General features: G+C 43.6%; 1 protein-coding gene across 4 annotated transcripts in view; it reads left to right on the top strand.

Annotated features, from left to right (window-relative positions):
* Nucleotides 1-24,979, top strand: part of LOC140470652 (high affinity immunoglobulin gamma Fc receptor I-like) — a 54,557-nt gene that overhangs the window by 25,228 nt on the left and 4,350 nt on the right. For all 4 annotated transcript variants that reach the window (XM_072566686.1, XM_072566689.1, XM_072566687.1 and 1 more), the window contains 3 exons: nucleotides 11,267-11,407; nucleotides 12,052-12,117; nucleotides 15,566-15,591. In XM_072566686.1, the coding sequence (XP_072422787.1) occupies nucleotides 11,267-11,407; nucleotides 12,052-12,117; nucleotides 15,566-15,591 (233 nt within the window). The remainder of the gene's footprint in view (nucleotides 1-11,266; nucleotides 11,408-12,051; nucleotides 12,118-15,565; nucleotides 15,592-24,979) is intronic.

The following is a 24,979-nucleotide window of genomic DNA, read 5'->3' as shown; positions in this document are numbered from 1 at the left end:
CATCCTGACTTAGAAATATATCAGTTGTTCCTTGAGTGTTGCTAGGTCGACATCCTGAAATTACCTCCCAAAGGTCATGGGGGCCTACCTAAAGCACATTGACTGCAACTGGAGACTAGGGTGATTAATGCAGGGCACAGCCAGTCGCACACACCTCTGTAGGTAGAAAATAAAGTAGTGTTAGTAAGGGTCAAAGAGTTCAAGTGAGGTTTATTAGGAATTAGTTAAGTGTATTACTGTTAGCTGGAGTTTTTGGTGCTAGTAAGGTTGATCAACCATTGTTACCTTTCTTCTGTAAGGACAAAAATAAAGTTACTATAATGTTGCACCTCCCCCACATAGACTCCACATTCTCGAGCATAGTGTCCTGTCTGCCCGCAGTGGTAGCACCACATGGCTGCCACATGTTCCCCTGCTGTGTCTTTCTATCTCTCCCTGTTGCTGGGTTCCTTTGATAACAATTACCTCCTCTTGCTTCAAACTCCATACTGGATTGAGACTCAGGAAAGAAGTATTTTCCCTTCTTTCCCTGTTTTATTTCTGTTTAGTTCATGTGCTTCATTCCTCCACATCAGAGACCTTCCCCTCAGAACCCACACCTCATTGTGGGTTGGCTCTGAAGGACTGAAGTTCACACGTCTTCCTGCTCTTTTCAGTGACATGTGAAATTAGAGTCCATGTCCAATTTATTAAATCAGCCTCAGGTAACACATCCCTGTTTAAATCCCCATACACTCACGATAAATATCTATGTGAATGATTGGTGGGCTGGAGGCTGTTCTCTCTTCTTTTGACTGCACTAGTTTAGCCCGTCAATGGGGTCTCGTTTATTGTACCCAACTGCTGTGAGAATCACTTCTTTCATGGTGGCTTGGGATCATTCCCCTACGTCCAGAGACTGCAGTTGCAGATCGTACTGACTGGCTCAAACACATTACGATGAGTTTTATCTTGTCTTTCTCTCTCATCTAAGCCATGCAAAGCTTTCTGTTGCCTGACTACAGACAATACATGTGGATGTGCAGATGGCTCGAATTCTGAAATCTTTTTAGCAAATCCCGCTAATTACAAGACTGTAAATGGGTTAGTGTATGTTAACACTGGGGCATCGGTGTCCTTGACCTATCTTTCAGTGTAATCATGTTCACTACAGCAGGGGCTGTCTCCAGGGGTACTAAACAGGTTGGATCCTCTGGGAAGGCTAGTGGAGAACCACAATTCTCTGTTCACATGGCATACTGCTGCACATCTTGCCTGAACTTGAATTCCCAACCAATTTACTTGAATTCCCAACCATTTTTATTAGATTCTCTAAGATGTGGAAACAGGCCCTTCGGCCCAACTAGTCCACACCGACCCTCTGAAGAGTAACCCACTCAAACCCATTTCCCCCTAACTAATGCACCTAACTCTACGGGTAATTTATTATGACCAATTCACCTAACCTGCACATCTTTGGACTGTGGGAGGAAACCGGAGCACCCGGAGGAAACCCACGCAGACACAGGGAGAACGTGCAAACTCCACACAGACAGTGTCCCGAGGCTGGAATCGAACCTGGGACCCTGGTGCTGTGAGGGAGCAGTGCATGTGTGATTTTGTCCTCTTAATTCAGTCACAGGAAAAAATGAGGGAATATTAGGTTCCATGGGTTCAATTTTGCAACAACAAAGTAACTTGTTCTCGAGTCCCACCAGAGCCGCCAATTTCTTGCGTCTGCCACACAGTGCAGTTTGACTCTTATGTTCAGCAAAGAACTGCAGGTCGACTCATAACATTAATAAGAAATGACCTTTTATCGATTTCAACACAGCTAATACTATAATAACAATACACTACAAACTAATAATTAATGCTGTCAGTTTAATTAACTATCTGAAATCTTTAACTATGAATGTACATATACCACCACACTAGATATTAGTCTTCATCCACATGGCAATGATCATTTGGTCGTCTTCTTCTGGTGGCCCAAGGGTCATCTTCTTTTCATGTTTCTTTGTCTTGAGCTACCGCTCCTGAGGGTTGTGTTGTGGTGATAATAATACCTGGAAGTGTTCTTAGCTCTTTGGGAGGGTCCCAGTGAGCTGCCCATCCATCAACTCAGATCTGAAGGGCTCCACTATATCCGTTGGTGACCGCTTTACCATCCAGTGTACCTCAGAAAGAGGGACGCTGCCTATAAACCTCTTGCTGTACCGTCATCACCACGAGCTCCTGGGTAACACAACAGTCATTGACTCCAGGACAGCCACTTTCCATATTACCGTGGCATCTGAGGGGGAGGGTGCCGTGTACTCCTGTGGTGCTGAAAATACTGTTACCCGTGTTGTCAACTGTGGTGAGCCACTCACCCTCACTTTGTCAGGTATGGATCAAAATGGAAGAAGTCATCAGTTGTAAATTGCAATGTTGTCGGAGGGGACACTCATCTTAGTTAACTTGCAGACAAAAGGCGGGGAACCGACTCAGTAGTTCAATCAACAAACCCTTCTTTATTTAACCTTTCAGATAGCAACACTCAACATAAAACGTATTCATATCTTACCTCATCTGATTTTACTTAAAGTATGAACTTTTAAAATGTGTTTTGGCTGTAATGCAATTACTCATCAACATATTAAGCATTTTTTCTAAAGAGAGATTTTCTGATAATGTGGGCTTGCACAAGAACCTGTATTTGCGAATGTTGGTCTCCATAGCTCCTCATGAGAAGTCCTTTGCTCCCCTCATTTTATCTCAAAGAGTGCTCCTCCTTCCAGAATTTCCCTGGTGGTCAGCCAATGAATTGGTCAAATCCTGACCACATTGTTTCAACTCAGCTGAAGATCTTTTACTAAGTCACACAGAATGGAATCAGGGCTTTTGGCCCAACTAAGCCATGTTGGCCAGATTTTCCAAACTAAATTTGTCCTGTTTGTCTGCCTCTCAACCTGTCCTATTCCTGTACCTTTCGAAATGTTTTTTTTAAAAATGTTGTAACTGTACCTGCATCTACCACCTCCTCTGGTAGCTCATGCATCATCGTCCAAGCGAAAAAGTTACTCCTCACAGACCTTTTAAATCATTCCCTCTCAGCATAAACTATACCCTCTATTTTAGGAGTCCCCCACTGGGGATAAACACCTTTCGTATTCACCCTGTCTATGCCCCTGATGTTGGTTCACCCCTCAACCTCCTACACTACAGGGAAAAGAGTCCCAGCCTCTCTTGATAGTTCAAACCCTCCAATCTCAGTAATATCCATGCAAATCTTTTCTGCATTCTTTACAATTTAATGACAACCTTCCTACAGGAGGGCGACCAATTCTGTACACAGTACATCAAAAGTTGCCTCATCAATGTCATGTATAAGCGCAACATAATGTCTCAACCCCTACACTTTCGACTACCACATTCTCCCTGTGTCTGTGTGGGTTTCCTTTGGGTGCTCCTGTTTCTTCCCATAGTCCAAAAATGTGCAGGTCAGGTGAATCGGCCATGCTAAATTGCCCATAGTGTTAGGTGCATTAATCAGAGAGAAATGGGTCTAGGTGGGTTATTCTTTATAGGACCGGTGTGGACTTGGGCCTGTTTCCAAACCGTAGGGAATCTAATTATCTCCTGATTGTCCCCAGCTTTAATTTAAACCATCCACTTGTTGAAACTTTTCCTTCTTTTGAAAATGAAGCATCCAGTCTTCATAGTCTATATCATGGAAATGAGTGACTTGCGCCATTCTAAACCGGATCCCATCCCAGGAACTATTGTTATGTTAATGAAGCATGCCTCTAACTGCAAGACCAAACTGGCCAAATTTGCTCAGTATGTCCAAGTGTGATATGGATGTAAATGGCGTAAAATTCTCGGAATACCCTATATATGAATGGCTTGTGTTACAAGACTGAAACATGTGCCTATCTGTCTGATAGAGGTGACGAACAATTGAACAATAATCAAGAAGCTCAATTACCTTTATTTAACCCTATGCTTTTGCAATGTTTTCTGTCTGGAGTCACTGACATGATCCAGACCAACAGAACAAACCAGTCCAGGAATTTCCAGTCGCAAAGATCCAGTGGATGTACTGTACCTGGACTTTCAGAAAGCTTTTGATAAAGTCCCACACAAGAGGTTAGTGAGTAAAATTAGGGCGCACGGGATTGGGGGCAAAGTACTAGATTGGATAGAGAATTGGTTGGCTAATAGGAAACAAAGGGTAGTGATTAACGGCTCCATTTCGAAATGGCAGGCAGTGACCAGTGGGGTACCGCAGGGATCCGTGCTGGGACCGCAGCTTTTTACAATATATGTAAATGATATAGAAGATGGTATCAGCAATAACATTAGCAAATTTGCTGATGACACAAAGCTAGGTGGTAGGGTGAAATGTGATGAGGATGTTAGGGGATTACAGGGTGACCTGGACAAGTTAGGTGAGTGGGCAGATGCAGTTTAATGTGGATAAATGTCTGGTTATCCACTTTGGTGGCAAGAACAGGAAGGCAGATTACTACCTCAATGGTATCAAATTAGGTAAAGGGGCTGTTCAGAGAGATCTGGGTGTTCTTGTCCACCAGTCAATGAAGGCAAGCATGCAGGTACAGCAGGTCGTGAAGAAGGCTAATAGCATGCTGGCCTTCATAACAAGAGTATAGAAGCAAAGAGGTGCTTCTGCAGCTGTACAGGGCCCTGGTGAGACCACACCTGGAGTACTGTGTACAGTTCTGGTCTCCAAATTTGAGGAAAGACATTCTGGCTATTGAGGGAGTGCAGCGTAGGTTCACGAGGTCAATTCCTGGAATGGCAGGATTGCCTTACACGGAAAGACTGAAGCGACTGGGCTTGTATACCCTTGAGTTTAGAAGACTGAGAGGGGATCTGATTGAAACGTATAGGCTTATGAAAGGACTGGACACTCTGGCAGGAGGGAACATATTTCCGTTGATGGGGGAGTGCCGAACCAGAGGACACAACTTAAAAATACGGGGTAGACCATTTAGGACAGAGATGAGGAGAAACTACTTCACCCAGAGAGTGGTGGCTGTGTGGAATGCTCTGCCCCAGAGGGCAGTGGAGGCCCAGTCTCTGGATTCTTTTAAGAAAGAATTGGATAGAGCTCTTAAAGATAGTGGAGTCAAGGGGTATGGAGATAAGGCTGGAACAGGATACTAATTAGGAATGATCAGCCATGATCATATTGAATGGCGGTGCAGGCTCGAAGGGCAGAATGGCCTACTCCTGCATCTATTGTAAAATAAAAAAAAATAAAAAAAATAAATGAGGTGAGTGATGGTTTTCTATTGGGATGGCCAGAACCGGACTTAACCATGATGCAAGTTACAGGTAAAACAAATTATATTCAGCGTCCGCACGATCTCAAATGCCATATGCCAGCCCTGATAGGGTTGATTGGAACCAGGATACCCACTGGGGGCAGAACTTACCTCATGTACTTACCCGATGACCACTGCCGGATAACCTTTTCCCGAAGGGATCCTGAAAATAGGGACAGGCAGGCCCCAGCATTTCACCTTTGAGACTGGCAACAAGACATTAAAAAAACAGGGACAAATGCCTTGCCCTTGCTTTAACTGTTGAAATGTGTCCAATGGGGAGTAATGTGTCTTTAATGTTACCTCGGAGCTGATGTTGGAAATGGACAGGCTTTCATCCTATCAAAAGGAAAATCTACTAATATACACTGGCTCTTCATTGTGCTTTTAATATGATCCACAATTTTGGAGCCTTATAGGAACATTGAAGATTTTTAACCCCCAAGGGGGCAGCGTTTTAGTAATGCTATTTTGTTCAATCAATCTGAAGATTATCAAGATGTTTGGCTTATACTGATGAAACTGATGCTGTTTCTAAAGTAATGGGTAAGTATATGCATCTGCCAAGCAGGCAGCCTTATGCTCCAAATTTCTGATCCCATTGGGTTCCTAGCAAAACCCGGTTAGGCACAGTATGCCAGACCTGGTAAGATGCAAAAATCATGGGGGAAATGAGACTGTCTGTTCAGTGCCAATTCACAACGTAGAGGTGGATTTCTCTATTGCTTACTGACTGTAATCATACGGGTTTAATGTTTGGATTGTTCTCAATATTGTTTTTGAAATTTGGAAGTAATTTGCAATTTTCCATTTTTGAATTAATTACAGGCACTTTATACTATAGTATACTACTGACTGAATTATCAAGGGATTTGATTTCATACATGGACACTAAGCCTAAATGTCTTTGCTTTGTGGATGGAGCTTATAAGAATACACACTGGTTGATTTAATTTATTTTTGGATAGGGCTGTTAGATCTAAGAGACTGTATACCAACATTGCCACGAAGATGTCCTTGCTTGCCAAAAGACTGAATGTTGCCAAGAATGACTTTTGCAGTGGTCAACTGCTTAAAAAAAACATTTCATTTACAGAACAAGTCTAAATGGTCTTTACCTTGTAAAGGTGTTGTGTGCCAGTTTGATTACATTTGTACTATAGGCATTCCTGGTAAGCCTGGTCTCCTTTCAGATAGATCACGTAGTAAAAAAGACAAAGGGGGGATGTTTCTAGAAACCTGTAATAACATTTTGGGAGAGGATGAAGTAATTTGTTATGCCCTTACTTCAGCAAGAGATTCCCTTACCCCTTTTATCCTTCCAAATACTAACATGCTTTCAGAATAGTACTAAAGCATTTACAGGACGTAATATCTTTTTAGTTATTACCTATCCCCATCTGCTACTTGTTTATGGACTTCCTCCAATAAATTCACAATATCCTATCCAAATTGCGACAAAGGTAAGGGATGGGGGTGCGCTTATGTAAGAGTGCCTAAAATTATTCCCAGCACTATGATTAAATGTAGTAGTCGTCATTGCTTTTCTGAAGGACCTCGCATCTCTTAACGAAAAATGTATCCATATTACCACTGGAATTCTAACTCTATGTGGAGAGAGTATCAACACCACCTTCATTAACATATCCCTAACGGCACTAATATTTTCCAAATTATTGGATACATAGAACAATTTTGGGATGTTGACCATGTTTCTTATCAAGAAACTCACCTTATTAGATTAGATGATTTTCACCCTCAGCACCCAGGGCCAAATTATGTAATGATAGATTACCCACATACCCCAGGAAATCACAAAGATAGGCCCGCTTCTTACTGGGTAGGTCCTCTATTAACTATGCTAAACCTGGATATTATTTTTTCATTTATAATAAGGCAACTAACTGCCTTGTTCTAAATAGAGCAAGTATTCCTTGTGCCGTAGCTGTAGGAACACTATTTCCAACTCCTGTTCCCTGACCAGTTTCCTGGCAACAAAATCATAATTCCCCTTTTAAACATACAGTTTCTCCTGACTTCTGTACAGAATGGTAGAATCCAAAGGCTATATCGAGAAGTAAAACACACTCATTGACATATGCAGCTCTTAGTGTTCTTTCATTAGGAGAGCCCTTAGGAATTATTAGTCATCAAGACCATAATTATCTCATTTGTGGACTCACAATTTTGTGAAATGAGACAACTGCTTCCTTAGTAGAAATGAGGGACGTGCTTTCAGAATTGCGCCTATTTGCCCAAAAAAACCGATTACATACTTGCGAAGGAAGGTGGATTTTGCACTATAGTTAAAGGAAAAAGCATTATGGGGGTCACTGATCTTATCAAAAACATTACCTGACATGTTGATAATATTCGCACTTTTGTCAACCGAATGAATAAAAGGTGCAGGATGGGGAAATTGGGATTTTGGCTCATGGTACAACTGGCTAATTAATATGGCTATGTATGGTGCTACTGTTTTAATTGGTCTTTTTGTTGGTATTGGTACAATTAAGCGTATTATTGCTAAAATACTAACTTCTATTGACAATATCGGTTCCACCCAGAAAATGCTTCTTCTTTACTTAAATCATGGTGAGGAAATATCATTGCCTACCCTTGATTCCCCTTTGGAGAAAGAGGAAGTATGACAGTCTTCTGCTGCCATTGAATTGGATTAATTTGATCCATGCCTTTATGGTGTGGTCATAGAATGACCAAAAGGGGGAAATGAGGATCTAAAATTTGAATTTAGGCAACAAGTGTATGTAGATTTTGATTTACCAGAAAATGGTTTCTCGATTTAAAAAGAATACTACCAAATGGCATTTGAACCAATACTGCTGATTTGCAGAAGTAAGCTGAAATTCAAAGATAAGAAGACAATAGAGTTTTCATAAAATGAATACTGACACATTAATTGACCATTTGAACTAACTTTAAACTGATGCATGCAATGACAATTTACATAAATATCTTTTCCAAAGAATATCATTGGATTAGCCTGTCTTCAATCATGTCACCTTATTATATGTGATTGGTCTTTCTTGTAATTAAGGCAGTACTATTTCATAAAAAAAAATGTGTAATTTTCAAATGTAGTTACGCAACTTCACAACAGAACACAGAAGCTTCAACCTTTGTTTTGCTGGATAGAATTACGTCAAGGTACCTTAATTCAATAAACAAATGACCCTTGCTTTTTGAACAGACCGTAATTCGTTGATTCTTTTGACCAATCTCGAACCAAGAGGCCCCTCTTGAGGGATCTTAGATCTTCACACTCAATAGCCTGAGCAATGATTCGAAATTAAATGTTAACCAATCACTTTCCATGTTCTGTATAAGGTACAAGTAGTTCTGGGATAATGCGCATTTCTGTAGCGTGATTTGGCTTTGAAGAATTACAGAATGGTATTTTCAAGAATGCGTACCTCTTTTCACAATAGCATAATTCCAGCAGGGGTCGGTTTGAACACTTTCTTTTGTGTATGCATGATGTCCGTGCCAGCCTTTGTGCTGTTCTGCGCATGCGCTGCTGGTTTCCACAAAAACCATGTGCTGTTCTGTGCATACGTGACATCAGGCGCTCGTCTTAATGCCATTCTGTACATGTGCTGATGACTCAATGCTGTTCTTAGCACGCACAATGTCAGGAGCTGGCCTTCTTGCCATTCTGCACGTGTGCCGATGTCCACGCCAAAGTCTCTGAGTGGTTCTGCGCCTGCACAATGTCAGGCGCTGGCCTTTGTTTCATTCTGCAGGTGCACCGATGACCTCCTGGCTTCTGTGCATGTGCGATGTCAAGCCCAGTCTTTGTGCCGTATTGCACATGTTCCAATGTCAGCTGCCAACAGAGCAGCTTTCTTTGAGAAGCACTGTATAGAGAACAGCTTACATTTTTGATTGCACTGTTGTTAAATTTACTTTTTTTTCCATTAATAAATATGGTTTCAACCTTCATTCAGGCTGTGCTATACCTTGCATTAGATGTTTGGGTGATTTATAAGAGATCATGTGTAATATTTTTTGCTGGTGTGCCCCAACTCCACTTTTCCCATCAGCCACATCGTTTCTATTAAATTACTTACTATTAAGCAAAGTTTCGATGGAATCTAACTCTTGCATTATGAGAGAACTAATTGTAATATGGTCTGTCTTGGTGACACCCTGGCACTTGCCTCATTCGGCCAAGGTCAGAAGTCAGATGACACCAGATTAGAATCCAACAGGTTTATTTGAAATCACAAGCTTTTGGAGCATTACATCTCCATCAGATACTGCTCCCGCTCCCCCATCTCATTCTTGCTCCATTCCCCTGTGGGAACAGCTTCTCCGTATTGACTCTGTTCCAACTCTCTTCCCCACACCCTCACGCATGATTTGAAAATCTCTCTCACACACACAGCCTTCTCCTCTCCCAGGGTGAACAGTAGCCAATTCTTCGATCAATTCTCATGACTGAATTTTCTCATGCCTGGAACTGTTCTTGTAAACTGCTTCTGTACTCTCCCTCTCTGAAATGACCATATCCTTTCCTATGGTGCCCAGAACGGTGTAGAATATTACAGCTGGGGCAGCAAAGTGACTCAATCATTAGCACTGCTGCCTCACAGCGCCAGGGACTCAGGTTCGGTTCCAGCCTCGGGTGACTATCTGTGTGGAGTTTGCACATTCTCCCAGTGTCTGCGTGGGTTTCCTCCAGGTGCTCCGGTTTCCTCTCTCAGTCCAAAGATGTGAAGGTCAGGTGGATTGGCCATGCGAAATTGTCCATAGTGTTAGCTACATTATTCAGAAGTAAGTGTAAGGAAATGGGTCTGGGTTGGTTACTCTTCGGAGGGTCAGTGTGGACTCGTTGGGTTGAAGGGCCTGTTTCCACACTGTAGGTACTCTACTCTAACTGGTGTCGTATGCAAGTTCAACATCACTTATGGCTCTCGAACTCTGCACCCCAATTAGTAAAGCTGAGGACACTGAGCTTTATTAACTGCTGTCCCTCTGAGCTAACACCTTCAGTGATCTGTGCACATATACCCCCCAGCTCCCTCTGCTCATACACCCTTTAGAGTTGTACCCCTCTGTTTTATATTGTCTTTCAATGTACTTCCCACCAAATTGCATCACTTCACACTTCCCTCAACATCAAACTGGACCTATCACCAATCTACCCACTCCATCAATTTGTCAATGTCCTTTCAGAGTTCCATACTCTTCTCCTCACGATTTATGATCGTCCCATGTTTTGTGTCAGTTGCAAACTTGGATTTTGACCCCTGTGCTGCAAGATCCAGATCATTAACATATCAGGAGAAGCAAAGTTCCTTAAGGCATCCCCTGAAAAGCTCCGCTAGAAACTTACTCTATCCCCAAAAATATCTGTCAACCGTCACTCTCTGGTTCCGGCCACTTTTCTGCGTTTCTACTGTCTTCAGAATTCCACCATTTGCAGGGGAAACTTGTATCCTACATGCAAGAAGAATGTTACTGGTGACTGGGAGAGAGTCCGGAACCAGGAGGTCACAGGCTAAAGGAGATGGGATAGGACTGAGATGATGAAAAGTGAATAGGGACCCCGTGGAATTCTTTACCACAGAACGCCAAATAATTTTATTTGTGCAGATTTGGAACAGAGGAGTAAGAATTCACTCCCTGCAGAGCGTCTGTGGGATGCCAGGACACTGAATAAGTTTCAGGAGAAAGATTTTTAATCAGTGGTGGGTTAAAGAGAGTGCTGGCAGGGAAGTGGAGATGAGGCCAAGATGAGATCAATTGAGGTCATACGTATCATATGGGAGGAGTAAATGGCCCACTCCTGCCCCTAACATTTATGTATCTGGTCCATGCTTTGCCATTTCGATAGGATCAGTTGCCTGCTTTCTCATTGGGCATGTTAAATTTAGTGATTTCGCGACAGTCAGAATGATGTTTCATTTCACGATTCTGTGTTCCAGATCCCCCTGGGAATTTTGCCTTGATCGTCGGAGGTTCTGCTGTTGCTGCTGTTCTCCTCACTTTCCTGCTTCTGTTCGCTGTTTGCAGACTGTGTCAGAAAGAGGGAGTTCAGAACATCTCCAATTCCCAACCCAGCAGAGGTCAGTTTGTGACTGGGCACGTGAGAGATAAAGGCTGCATTTCCTTGTATAGCTGCCGGTAAAATTACGGATCGGTGCTTGGCTCACTGTTGTTTGTCATATATACATATAAAAGATTTAGGAAGTATGGTTCATAAATTTGTGTGGGACCAAAACCCATCATATAGTCAGCAGTGAAGAAAGTTATGTAAGATTACTAAACAATTTTGATCAATTTGGTCAATGGATTGAGCAGTAGCAGATAAATGGTGAAGTCCAGCATTTTGGTAAAACAAACAAGGGCAAGACCTATACACTTAATAATAGGGGCCTAGGTTGTGTTGATGAACGGAGAAATTGAAGGGTTCAGTTACATAGTTTTGTGGAAGTCATGTCATCAGTCGACAGGGTGGTTAAGAAGGTGTTTGTCATGTTTGCTTTCATCAGTCAAAGCATTGACCCCATACCCCTCCACCTCTCCTTCCTTAGTTCTGATGGAGATTCACACTGGATCTGAAAAAATTACCACTGTTTCACTCTCTCGGTCTCTCCACAGATTTTGCCAGACCTGCTGAGTTTCTCCAGTGCTCTGTATTGGTTTCAGATCTCCAGAATTCTGTACTATGTTATTTCTCAAACCTTAAAAATTGTGTTCTTTGTTTCAGATGTCAGTGGCTCCACTTCTGGTGATATTGTGTACTCTGTTGTTCAAGGGAACAGGAAAGAAAGAGGTAACATGTTTCAAAATAACTTTGCATTGCTCTGTCAGGAAGGAATCACAAGATTATATCTTCGAAGAATGGGATCAATTCGACTACAGGAGCAGAACTAGACCATTCAACTAATGGAGTCTGTTCCACCATTCAACAAGATTGTGGCTGATGTAATTAACCTCAACTCCATTTTCTCCCCATAACCCTCACTGCCCCTTTCTGGTTAAGAATCTCAGCCTTGAATATATTTCATGATCCAGCCTTGACTGACCTCTGCTGTAAAGAATTCCACAGATTCGCTCTCCTTGTCATCAAGAAATTCTTCCTCCCCTCCATCTTCAATGGGTGCCCCCATTTATTCTGAGGCAATGCCCTTCTGATCCCAGACTCACCCATACAAGGGGACACAACCTCTCTCTGCATTGCCCCTGTCAAGTTCCTCAAAGCATCTTGAATAAGGTGGTCTCTTCTTCTAAACTCCAACCAGGACAGTCCCAACCTACTCCCTCATCATACAGGCCTAACCTCGTTCCTCATTAGACAGTCACTCCGTAGATGGGATCACACCTTCTCGAAATTGCCTCCAATACCCAGATTATCTTTCCTCAGATATGGGCCCCCAAAACCTTATCCCAGACATGGTCTGACTAGTGACTTGTACAGCTTTAGCAGAAGCACCCCCATTTTTATACAGCATTCTCTTCAAAATAAAGGCCACATTCCATTTGCCTTCCCTATACACATTGGTGAGAAGAGGCATAGACGATTTTCTGGAAAGACTAAGAAAATCTGAAGCACTAGGCTTGGGAGTTCTAGTTCAAGACTCTATTCAGGTTAACAGGCAGTTTAAGTCGGCAGTTAGGAAGTCAAATGCAATGTTATCATTCATTTCAAGAGAGACAGAATACAAGAGCAGAGATATACTGCTGATGCTGTATAAGGCTCTTTTCAGACCACATTTGAAATATTATGAACAGTTTTAGGCCCTGTATCTAAGGAAGCATGTACTAGCCTGATAGGAGCTTCAGAGGAGGTTGACATGAACTATCCTGGAAATGAATGACTTGTCAAAAGAGGTGCAATTGAGGATTCTGGGTCTGCTCTTGATAAAGTTTAGAAGGATGAGGGATGATCAATTTGATACTTACAGAATACTGAGAGGCTTGGATCAAGTGGACGTAGAGAAGATGTTTCCATGAGTAGAAGAGATGAGAACCCAAGGGCACAATTTCAGGTGAGGGTCGACCCTTTCGAACCGAGATGAGGAAGAATTTCTTCAGCCAGAAGGTGGTGAAACTCACTGCCATGGAGAGTTGTGGAGACCAAGTCATTAAGTGTCTTTAAGACAGTGATGGACAGATTCTGATTAATAAGGGGATCAATGGTTATGGGGAGAAGGCAGGACAATGGAATTGAGAAAGATATTATCCATCATCGAATGGCAGGGGAGATCCGATGGGCTTAATTCTGCTCCTTAATCTTATGATCTGGTATCACCTGCTGAATTTAAACACAAGCTTTTTGTGATTCACAAATGTGGATGGTCAAATCCTCAGATTCATAGTCTGTTTAAATAATCTTCGACTCCTCTGTTCTTCCTGCATTACCTTACATTTTTGCACGTATTATTCAAAGTTTTTTGGCCATTCACTTAAACCCATCTATGCACACTCACCACTTGCATTCCCATCTATTTTTGCATCACCCACAAACTAGGCTTACTAACATGATGTGGAGGTGGCGGGTGAACAAAGTTAAAAATCTTATAACACCAGGTTATAATCCAAAAGGTTTATTTGAAACTAAGGTCTTTCGGAACGCTGTCCCTTCATCAGGTAGCTAGTCCCCCTCGAGCTAACTGATGAAGGAGCAATGCTTGGAAAGCTTATACTTCCAAATAAACCTGTTTATCTATAACCTGGTGTTGACTATAACCTCACTAGAACATTTTTAACTTTGTCTTATTAAGTGAGTGTGAAACTGTTGTAACATAACTCAGAACGAAAACCCATCTAATTCACTGCTGTCCTTCAGGGAGAGAAATCTCCTTTCCTACCTAGTCTGGCCCTGCATGGGACTCCAGATCCTCAACGATGTGGTTGACACCTAACTTTCCTCAGTGGTTTACTGCACATGGGAAGCAGAATGAGGTCATTCAGCCCATCGAGTCTGCTCTGTTGTTCAATGTGATATGGGATTCCCTACTGAACTTCACCATTTCCTTAATCTGTGCTGTATTCTTTCAGTGAGATAACATAGTCTGACACATCTCCACCTAACACAAAGGCACACCTTTACTCCCTCAGGGATATCTAGAATCGAATGTATCAGTCAGATGGTGTGGCTATATTGGGACTGACTGAAACCAACTTCTTTCTCCACAGCTTGACAGAAATATATCCCCTCGTGCCTTTCCTCCCAGATCCCTGTGCAGCCCATTTCTGTCCAAGTTCCCTCCTCCATTGAACCTACCTCTAACACATTTCCAGGCAGTGCATTCTACGCCCTAACTCCTCACTGGATGAAAAGGTTTATTCCTCACATTTCTTCGCCAACTTGCTTTGTTTCCAAATCACTTTAAATCTACGAGCCCCCTGACCTTGTTCTTTTTGCGAGCAGGAACAGCTTCTCCCTATTGACTCTGTCCAGCCCCTGTTCATGATTTTGAAGACCTACCGCTCCCTCTGCTTCTCCTCTCCAAGGGAATATAGTCACTGACTTCTTTCAGTATCCTCATTGTTGGTGTTTCTCCTTCCTGGAACCTGGTTTCTTGTAAGTCTATCACACAAGCCAGATTTCCATCCACTGACTCCACCTATATTTCCTACTGCCTTGGGAAAGCAGCCAACATAATCATACAGCCCTCCCAACCTGGTTAAACTCTATTACCTCTGAAGAAGATACAAATGTTTGAATATCGATACCAACCTTCTTCCCTGCTGTTACCATACTTTTGAACAGACCTCTGAAATATTAATGTTGATCTCCCTCTCTGCACCTTCTTTACAACTTTAACACTGTATTCTGCAGTCTGTTCTGCTGCCCTGATGCACTTTGTATGTGATGATCTGCCTGTAGAGCATGCAAAACAAAACTTTTCACTCTTTGTGTGCGTGTGCCAACAATAAATCAAATCAAAACTGCTTTGGCGCTCTCTCACTCACTGTGAGACGCTTTCATACCTTTTCTATAATGTGGCAAACACAACTGCATGCTGTATTATCGCTGATGTCCAGCAAGTGCCTTGTACAAGTTCAACATCACCTCCTGTTCTTGGATGCTGTGTGCTTTAGAAACCATGCTCTCCCCCTGTCCTGCCACCTTCAGTCATCTGTGCACATATACTGCCAGCCGCCTCTCCTCTTGCACCCTGTTTTCTTAACTGATACACAATCTCAAGGGAAACGGTAAATGCAATCCATAGCCATGTTATGCACTAAAATCTTTTTCTGGTTGTTTCTTTCAGGTCACATAAGAGCAAGAAGAGAATCGGTAAGTTCTTGTTATTTCATGGACCTTTACAGTACAAGGGATTCTTATTGGCAAAGGTCTGAAAGCAACAGTCCCACTTTCCAGCTCTTTCACCCTTATCCCCTGGAGGCTACGACAATGCAGTTATACATCTAAATACTTCCTTGATGTAACAAGGGTTTCTGCTGTCTCCCACTTCTAGAGGCAGAGAGTTCCAGATAGACCACCATCCTCTGGACGAACAATGTTCTCCGCGAATCCCTTTTTACCTTTAAATCTGTGACCCCCGCTTACTGATTGCTTTACCCTTCAGAAATGTGCCTTACAGCTATGTGTCTCTAACAGTCTAATGCACCTCTATCAGGTCACCCCTCAATCTTCTCCGCTCCAGAGAGAACAATCCGAGCATATCCAACCTCTCTTCATCACTGAAATGTGACACCCAGGCAACATTGCTGTGAATCTGCTCTATACCTCCTCCACTACAATCACATCCTCCCCATAGTAGTCTAGCTGTAGCCCCATCAAGGTCCTGTTTGGCTCAGATATCACCCACCTGCTCTTAAAATCTCTGCCGCAAATAATACAGGCATGTGTCCCGAATGCCTTCGTAACCATTAGCCTGTCCTGCTGCCACCTTCAGGGATTTGTGGACTAGCATCCTGGGACTTGCAGTACTTACAGGATCCTGCAACTTAGTGTCTACATCTTAGGTGCATTATCCCTCCCCAGGTGCATTAAAATAATCATATTTAGGAGCGGTAATAGGTCATTCAACCCACAATGTCTGCTCCGCTGAATGCAGCTGATTTGATAATCCTCAACTTCACTTTCTACCCATAACCCTCAATTCCTCTTCCTGATTAGAATACAGATAGAACATAGAACAACACAGCACAGAACAGGCCCTTCGGCCCACGATGTTGTGCCGAACAATTGTCCTAGTTAAGCACCTATCCATGTACCCATCCAATTGCCGCTTAAAGGTCACCAAAGATTCTGACTCTGCCACTCCCACAGGCAGCGCATTCCATGCCCCCACCACTCTCTGGGTAAAGAACCTACCCCTGACATTCCCCCTATACCTTCCACCCTTCACCTTAAATTTATGTCCCCTTGTAACACTCTGTTGTACCCGGGGAAAAAGTCTCTGACTGTCTACGCTATCTATTCCCCTGATCATCTTATAAACCTTTATCAAGTCACCCCTCATCCTTTGCCGTTCCAATGAGAAAAGGCCTCGCACTCTCAACCTATCCTCAGACAACCTATTCTCCATTCTAGGCAACAGCCTGGTAAATCTCCTCTGCACCCTCTCCAAAGCTTCCACATCTTTCCTAAAGTGAGGTGACCAGAACTGCACACAATTCTCCAAATGTGGCCTTACCAAGATCCTGTAAAACTGCAACATCACCTCACGACTCTTGAATTCAATCCCACTGCTAATGAATGCTAATACACCATAGGCCTTCTTACAAGCACCTGAGTGGCAACTTTCAAAGAGCTATGAACATAGACCCCAAGGTCCCTCTGCTCCTCCACCTTATTAAGAACCCTACCGTTAACCCTGCATTCCGCATTCTTATTTGTCCTTCCAAAATGGACAACCTCACACTTGACAGGGTTGAACTCCATCTGCCACTCCGCAGCCCAGCTCTGCATCATATCTAAGTCCATTCGCAGCCAACAACAGCCCTCCTCACTATCCAGAACTCCACCTATCTTCGTATCATCTGCAAATTTACTGACCCACCCTTCGACTCCCTCTTCCAAGTCATTAATAAAAATTACAAACAGCAGAGGACCCAGAACTGATCCCTGCGGAACTCCACTTGTAACTGGGCTCCAGGCTGAATATTTACCATCTACCACCACTCTCTGACTTCAACTGGTTAGCCAGTTCTCTATCCAACTGGCCAAATTTCCCACTATCCCATGCCTCCTGACTTTCCACATAAGCCTACCATGGGGAACCTTATCAAATGCCTTGCTAAAATCCATGTACACTACATCCACTGCTCTACCCTCATCCACATGCTTGGTCACCTCCTCAAAGAATTCAATAAGATTTGTAAGGCAAGACCTACCCCTCACAAATCCGTGCTGGCTGTCCCTAATCAAGCAGTGTCTTTCCAGATACTCATAAATCTTATCCCTCAGTACCCTTTCCATTACTTTGCCTACCACCTAAGTAAGACTAACTGGCCTGTAATTCCCGGGGTTATCCCTATTCCTTTTTTTGAACAGGGGCACAACATTCGCCACTCTCCAGTCCCCTGGTACCACCTCCATTTACAGTGAAGACGAAAAGATCATTGCCAACGGCTCTGCAATTTCCTCTCTTGCTTCCCACATAATCCTAGGATATATCCCGTCAGGCCCAGGGGACTTGTCTATCCTCAAGTTTTTCAAAATGCCCAACACATCTTCCTTCCTAACAAGTACTTCCTCGAGCTTACCAGTCCGTTTCATACTCTCCTCTTCAACATTACGGTCCCTCTCATTTGCAAATACTGAAGAAAAGTACTCATTCAAGACCTCTCCTATCTCTTCCAACTCAATGCACAGTCTCCCACTACTGTCCTTGATGGACCTACCCTCGTTCTCGTCATTCTCATATACGCATAAAAGGCCTTGGGGTTACCCTTGATCCTACCCGCCAAAGATTTTTTATGCCCTCTCTTTGCTCTCCTAATCCCTTTCTTCAGGTCCCTCCTGGCTATCCTGTATCCCTCCAACGCACTGTCTGAACCTTGTTTCCTTAACCTTATGTAAGCCATCTTCTTCCTCTTTACTAGACATTCAACCTCCATCGTCAACCAAGGTTCCCTCACACGACCATCTCTTTCCTGCCTGACACGTCGTATCTGTTCCTTGAAAAAGTTCCACATTTCAACGACATCCTTCCCCTGACAGCCTATGCTCCTCAGATCCTGTCTTGCAGCATCGTATTTACCCTTCCCCCACTTGTAAAACCTACCCTGTTGCACGCACCTATCTCTCTCCATAACCAAGGTGAAAGCCACAGAATTGTGGTCACCATCACCAAAATGCTCACCCACTAACAAGCCCATCACTTGTTCTTTACCGAGTACCAAATCCAATATGGCCTCCCATCTGGTCGGACAATCTACATACTGAGATAGAAAAGCTTCCTGGACACACTGCAGAAACACCGCCCATCCAATCTATTTGATCTAAACAGCTTCCAATCAATATTTGGGAAGTTGAAATCACGCATGACTACTACCCTCTGGCTTCTGCACCTTTCCAAAATCTGTTTCCCAATCTGTTTCTCCACATCTCTGCTGCTATTGGGGGGCCTGTAGTAAACACCCAACAAGGTGACTGCTCCTTTCCTATTTCTGACTTCAGCCCATACTACCTCCAAAGGCAGATCCCCCTCGAACTGCCTTTCTGCAGCCATTATACCATTTGTAATTTGCAACGCCACCCCCCCCCCTCCTTTTTTACCACCCTCCCTAATCTTACTGAAATATCTAACCAGGAACCTCCAACAACCATTCCAGTCCCTCTTCTATCCACGTTTCCGTGATGGCCACAACATCGTAGTCCCAAGTACCGATCCACGCCTTAAGTTCACCCACCGTATTTCTGATACTCCTTGCGTTGAAGTATACACACTTGAACCCATCTCTGTGTCCGCAAGTATTCCCTGTCAGTGCTACCTTCTCCACAGCTTCCCTACATTCTTGGACATCCTGAAGAACAGCTAACCTACTTGCTGGATGACAAGTCCAGATCTCATCCCCCTGCCAACTTAGTTTAACTCCCCCCCCCACCCCCCGAAGAGTGCTAGCAAACCTACCTCCCAGGATATTGGTGCCCTTCTGGTTCAGGTGCAACCCGTCCTGCTTGTACAGGTCCCACCTTCCCCAGAATGCAGTCCAATTGTCCAAATACCTGAAGCCCTCCCTCCTACACCATCCTTGCAGCCACGTGTTCAACTGCACTCACTCCCTATTCCTTGCCTCACTGTCACGTGGCACCGGCAACAACCCAGAGATGATGACTCTGTCCATCCTAGCTTTTAGCTTCCAGCCTCCAGCCTAACTCCCTTGAATGACCTCCCCACCCCTCTTCCTGCTGCTCTCTGCTGCAAAAAGACCGTTGGCGTCAAGGTAAGTTCTTAAATAACAATCACTTACCTTCCCGACCAGCTCTGCGCTCTGACCTAACTTCCGCCTAGCACCCGCCACTCTCTGCTGCAAAAAGCAGATAAAAAATCTCAGCCTTGAATATACTTTCACGACTAAGCCTCGACAGCCTTCTGCAGTAAAGAAGTCCACAGACACTCTCTCCTGGAAAAGAAGAAACTCCTCCTCATCTCCATCTTCAAGGGGCAACAAACTCCCTTCCCCCTGTCACATTCTGAAATGATGCCCCTCTGGTCCCAGACTTTTCCACATCGGGAGAAACAACCTCTCTCTGCATCTCCCCTCAAGTCAAGCCATTTGAGAATCTTCAATAGGGTCGCCTATCTTTCTTCTCAACACCAAATGTGCTTAGGCTTGACCTACTCACCTCTTCCTCAACACACAATCTCTCCATACCCAAGATCAGCTTCTCTGGCCTGCCTCCAATGTCTAGTCTACCTCTCCTTAGATACGGAGGCCCAGAACTGATCACTGTATCACAGATGTGGTCTATCGAGTGTCTTGTATAGTTTAAACAAAATCTCGCAACTTTTATATTCCATTCCCTTTGAAATAAAGGCTATTATGACCGGCTTAACTTCGACATTAGCTTTTGTTTTGGGATTCACGGACCAGGACTCCCAAACGTTTAGGTCCACAGCTTTACGCAGTCTTTCACCATTTAAATATTAAGTACTGACATCAATTTAATAGATGTGGTTCTGTGTGATACATTAATTAATCATTAAAAGTGGATCTGGTCAAATGAACCATGTTAAAAACACCCAGCTAGCTCTCTGATCCAGCAAATCGAGGTCATGGATGAATTATATTAATGTTAGACTATTAATCCGGATTCCTAGGTGATGTTCCAGTGACGGAGGTGCGAATCCTGCCATGGCAAAGGGGTGAATTTGAGTTCAATAAAAGTCTTGGATGTAGAGTTTAATGAGGACCATTGACAGGAGAGAGCCCCATCTGGGTGTAATGTCCTTTCAGGAGGAAAATCTGTCATCTTTACCCAGTCTGGCCTACATATAACTCCAGACCACACAACAATGTGACTGACTCTTAACTGTCCTATTGGCAATTACGGTGGGGTGATAAATGTTAGCCCAGCCAGTCACACCTGCATCCTACGAGTGTATATTTTTAAAGAAAAATGGGCTTGACGGAAGGAAACCTGTACCCAGTCTGACTTTCCTGAGTTATCTATTCTGTAATACTTTGCGTTCTACTAGAGACAAAAGACCTGTCAACAGAATACTATCATAATGTGTAAACCTACTGAATGGCTGCAATGCAAGAGTGGACACACTGCAAGGGCTCAGAGATCATAGCTTGAGAAATATAAACAAGAGCGGACAGTGACTATTTGATCTTTGCAGCTACTGCAAGCTTTATGCAACTAACACTTTTTGCAGAACAGTCCATGTCGCAAAGTGTTCTGTAGACAGCTGAGATCAGGACATTTGTAGCAACTGTGCCCAATCATCACCAAAGTGTCATCAGCTGTCCCTCAATGCAAGGATGTCATCTACTCAGGATAATACGTTTTTGTTGTTGTTCTTTATGCAACTGAACTGGCAGATTATCTGTACAGGTAGTGGGATCTGGTGCAGGATATGCTTCCTTTCCTTTCTCCATTGCTGCTCTGACTCATCATTGATCCACATTGTGATGCAGCTGGGCAGACAAGTTGCCACTTTTAAAGATTGATAGTAAAGTCCTCCGATCGTTTAAGGTCCACGATCCTGAATTTTAAGTAGTTTCATCGAAAGCTTCAGTGTCTTGGAAGACTGGATCCACTTTTGTCATTTATATATAAATGATTTAGATGAGGAGATGGAAAGCATGTTTAGTAAGTTTGCAGAGAACATCAGGATTGGTAGTATAGTGGATAATGAAGAAGGTTATCGAAGATTGCAAAGAAATCATGATCAATTGGGTCAATGGGCAGAAAGTGGCTGATGGTGTCTAATTTGGATAAATCTGAAGTAATGTACTTTGGTAAAACAAACAAAGACAGGAACTATACAATTAGAAGTAGAGCCATCAGTGGTCTTGCAGAACAGAGAAACCGAGGGGTTCAGGGACATAATTCTCTGAAGTTTGCATCACAGATAGATGGGTGATTCAGAAGGCATTTCGACACTTGCCTTTAGAACATAGAACATAGAAACATACAGCGCAGTACAGGCCCTTCGGCCCTCGATTTTGCGCCGACCGAAGCCTACACTAGCCCAATAACCTCCATATGCTTGTCCAATGCCCGCTTAAATGACCATAAAGAGGGAGAGTCCACCACTGCTACTGGCAGGGCATTCCATGAACTCACAACCCGCTGAGTAAAAAATCTACCCCTAACATCTGTCCTATACCTACCACCCCTTAATTTAAAGCTGTGTCCCCTGGTAACAGCTGACTTCATTAGCGGAAAAAGGTTCTCACTGTCAACCCTATCTAAACCCCTAATCATCTTGTACACCTCTGTCAAATCTCCCCTAAACCTTCTTTTCTCCAATGAGAAAAGCCCCAAGTGCCTCAGCCTTTCCTCATAGGATCTTCCTACCATGCCAGGCAACATCCTGGTAAACCTCCTCTGCACTCATTCCAATGCCTCCACATCCTTCCTCTAATATGGCGACCAAAACTGCACACAATACTCCAGATGAGGCCGCACCAGAGTCTTATACAACTGCAACATGACCTCAGGACTCCGGAACTCAATTCCTCTACCAATAAAGCCCAGTACACCATATGCCTTCTTCACAGCACTATTTACCTGGGTGGCAACTTTCAAAGATCTGTGTACATGGACACCAAGATCCCTCTGCTCATCCACACTACCAATTAGTCTACCATTAGCCCAGTAATCCATCTTCTTGTTACTCCTACCAAAGTGAATGACTTCACACTTAGCTACATTGAATTCCATTTGCCACCTTACTGCCCAGCTCTGCAACTTATCTATATCCCGCTGTAACCTGCCACATCCTTCTTCGCTGTCCACAACTCCACGAATTTCGGGTCATCCGCAAACTTGCTCACCCAGCCTTCAAGCCCCTCCTCCAGGTCATTTAGAAAAATGACAAACAGCAATGGTCCCAAAACAGATCCTTGTGGAACACCACTAGTAACTGCGCTCCAAGATGAACCTATACCATCAACTACTACCCTCTGTCTCCTTCCAGCCAGCCAATTCCTAATCCAAATCTCTAATGCACCCTCAATGCCATACCTCCGTAGTTTTTGCATTAGTCTGCCATGGGGTACCTTATCGAACGCCTTGCTAAAATCCATATACACCACATCTACTGCTTTACCCTCGTCCACTTCCTTGGTCACCTTCTCAAAGAATTCAATAAGGTTTGTGAGGCACGACCTGCCCTTCACAAAACCATGCTGACTATCCTTGATCACATTATTCCTATCCAGATGTTCATAAATCCTATCCCTTACAATTCTCTCTAAGACTTTGCCCACAACAGAAGTGAGACTCACTGGCCTATAGTTACTCGGGCTATCCCTGCTCCCCTTCTTGAACAAGGGGACCACATTCGCTATCCTCCAGTCTTCTGGCACTATTCCTGTAGACAACGACGACATAAAAATCAAGGCCAATGGCTCCGCTATCTCCTCTCTAGCTTCCCAGAGGATCCTAGGATAAATGCCATCAGGCCCAGGGGACTTATCTATTTTCATCCTTTCCAGAATTTCCAACACCTCTTCCCTACATACCTCAAAGCCGTCCATTCTAATTAATTGTGACTCAGTATTCACATCGGCAACAACGTCCTGTTCCTGAGCGAATACTGATGAAAAGTATTGATTTAGTGTCTCACCGATCTCCTCCGCCTCCACACACAACTTCCCACTACTATCCTTGACTGGACCGATACCTACCCTCGTCATCCTTTTCTTCCTGACATACCTATAGAAAGCCTTTGGGTGTTCCCTAATCCTACCAACTAAGGACTTCTCAGGCCCCCTTCTCGCTGCTCTTAGCTCTCTCTTTAGATCCTTCCTGGCTACCTTATAACTCTCAATCGCCCCAACTGAACCTTCACGCCTCATCTTTACATAGGCCGCCCTCTTCCCTTTCACAAGGGATTCCAATTCCTTGTTAAACCACGGCTCCCTCACAAGACCCTTTACTCCCTGCCTGACTGGTACATACTTATCAAGGACACCCATTAGCTGTTCCTTGAACAATCTCCACATATCATTTGTGTTCTTCCCTTGAAGCCTATTTTTCCAATCCACGCATCCTAAGTCCTGCCTCACCGCATCATAATTTCCCTGCCCCCAGCTATAACTGTTGCTCTGCAGTGCACACTTATTCCTCTCCATCACTAGAGTAAAAGTCACCGAGTTGTGGTCACTGCCCGCGAAGTGCTCACCTACCTCCAAGTCTAACACCTGGCCTGGTTCATTACCTAGAACCAAATCCAGTATAGCCTCACCTCTTGTTGGCCTGTCTACATATTGTGTCAGGAAACCCTCCTGCACACATTGGACAAACACCGACCCATCTAACGAACTCGAGATATAGCTTTCCCAGTCAATATCTGGGAAGTTAAAGTCCCCCATAACAACCACACTTTATTGCTCAGACTTTTGATTCTAGGAGTTGGGATGTCCTATTAAGGTTGAACAGGACGGTGGTGAGGCCTGTTCTAGAGTACTGTGTCCAGTTCTGACTCCTTGTTATAGGAAGGATGTAATTAAGTTGGAGAGAGTTTGGAAGAGATTTACCTGGATGCTGTCGAGAATGGAAGATTTAAGGTGAGACGAGAGAGATTTTATAAAGGCATAACTGGTAATTTTTCTTCTGAAGTGGTTTGTGTGTGGAATGAACTTTCAGAATAAGTGGTGGATACGGACACAATTACAATGTTTAAAATATGTTTATGTAAGATCATGCAAGATCATAGGTCAACCACAGGCAGTTGGAACAGTTTAGTTTGGGATTATGTTTGGCATGGACTGTTTGGACTGAAGGGTCTGTTTCAGTGCTGTATGAATATGACTCTTGGTGACTCCAGGCCCACAGCGGGGTGGTTGGGTCTCAAAGTGGAAACATAATTTTTGGGTTGATTGGTTCATTCCCGCTCTATTTTTTTAAACTAAAATGACTGCCTTCTTCACTGCCTCAGACTGATTCCTGAGATGGCAGGACTGTCAGATGAACAGAGACTGAATTAGTTAGGAGTATATTTACTCAAGTTTAGAAGAATTGGGGTGAGAGG

This window comes from Chiloscyllium punctatum, chromosome 52 (assembly GCF_047496795.1).
Source record: "Chiloscyllium punctatum isolate Juve2018m chromosome 52, sChiPun1.3, whole genome shotgun sequence".
Lineage (NCBI taxonomy): Eukaryota > Metazoa > Chordata > Chondrichthyes > Orectolobiformes > Hemiscylliidae > Chiloscyllium > Chiloscyllium punctatum.
Note: the sequence above shows the minus strand (reverse complement) of the source record. Positions and strands in the feature narration are given on the sequence as shown.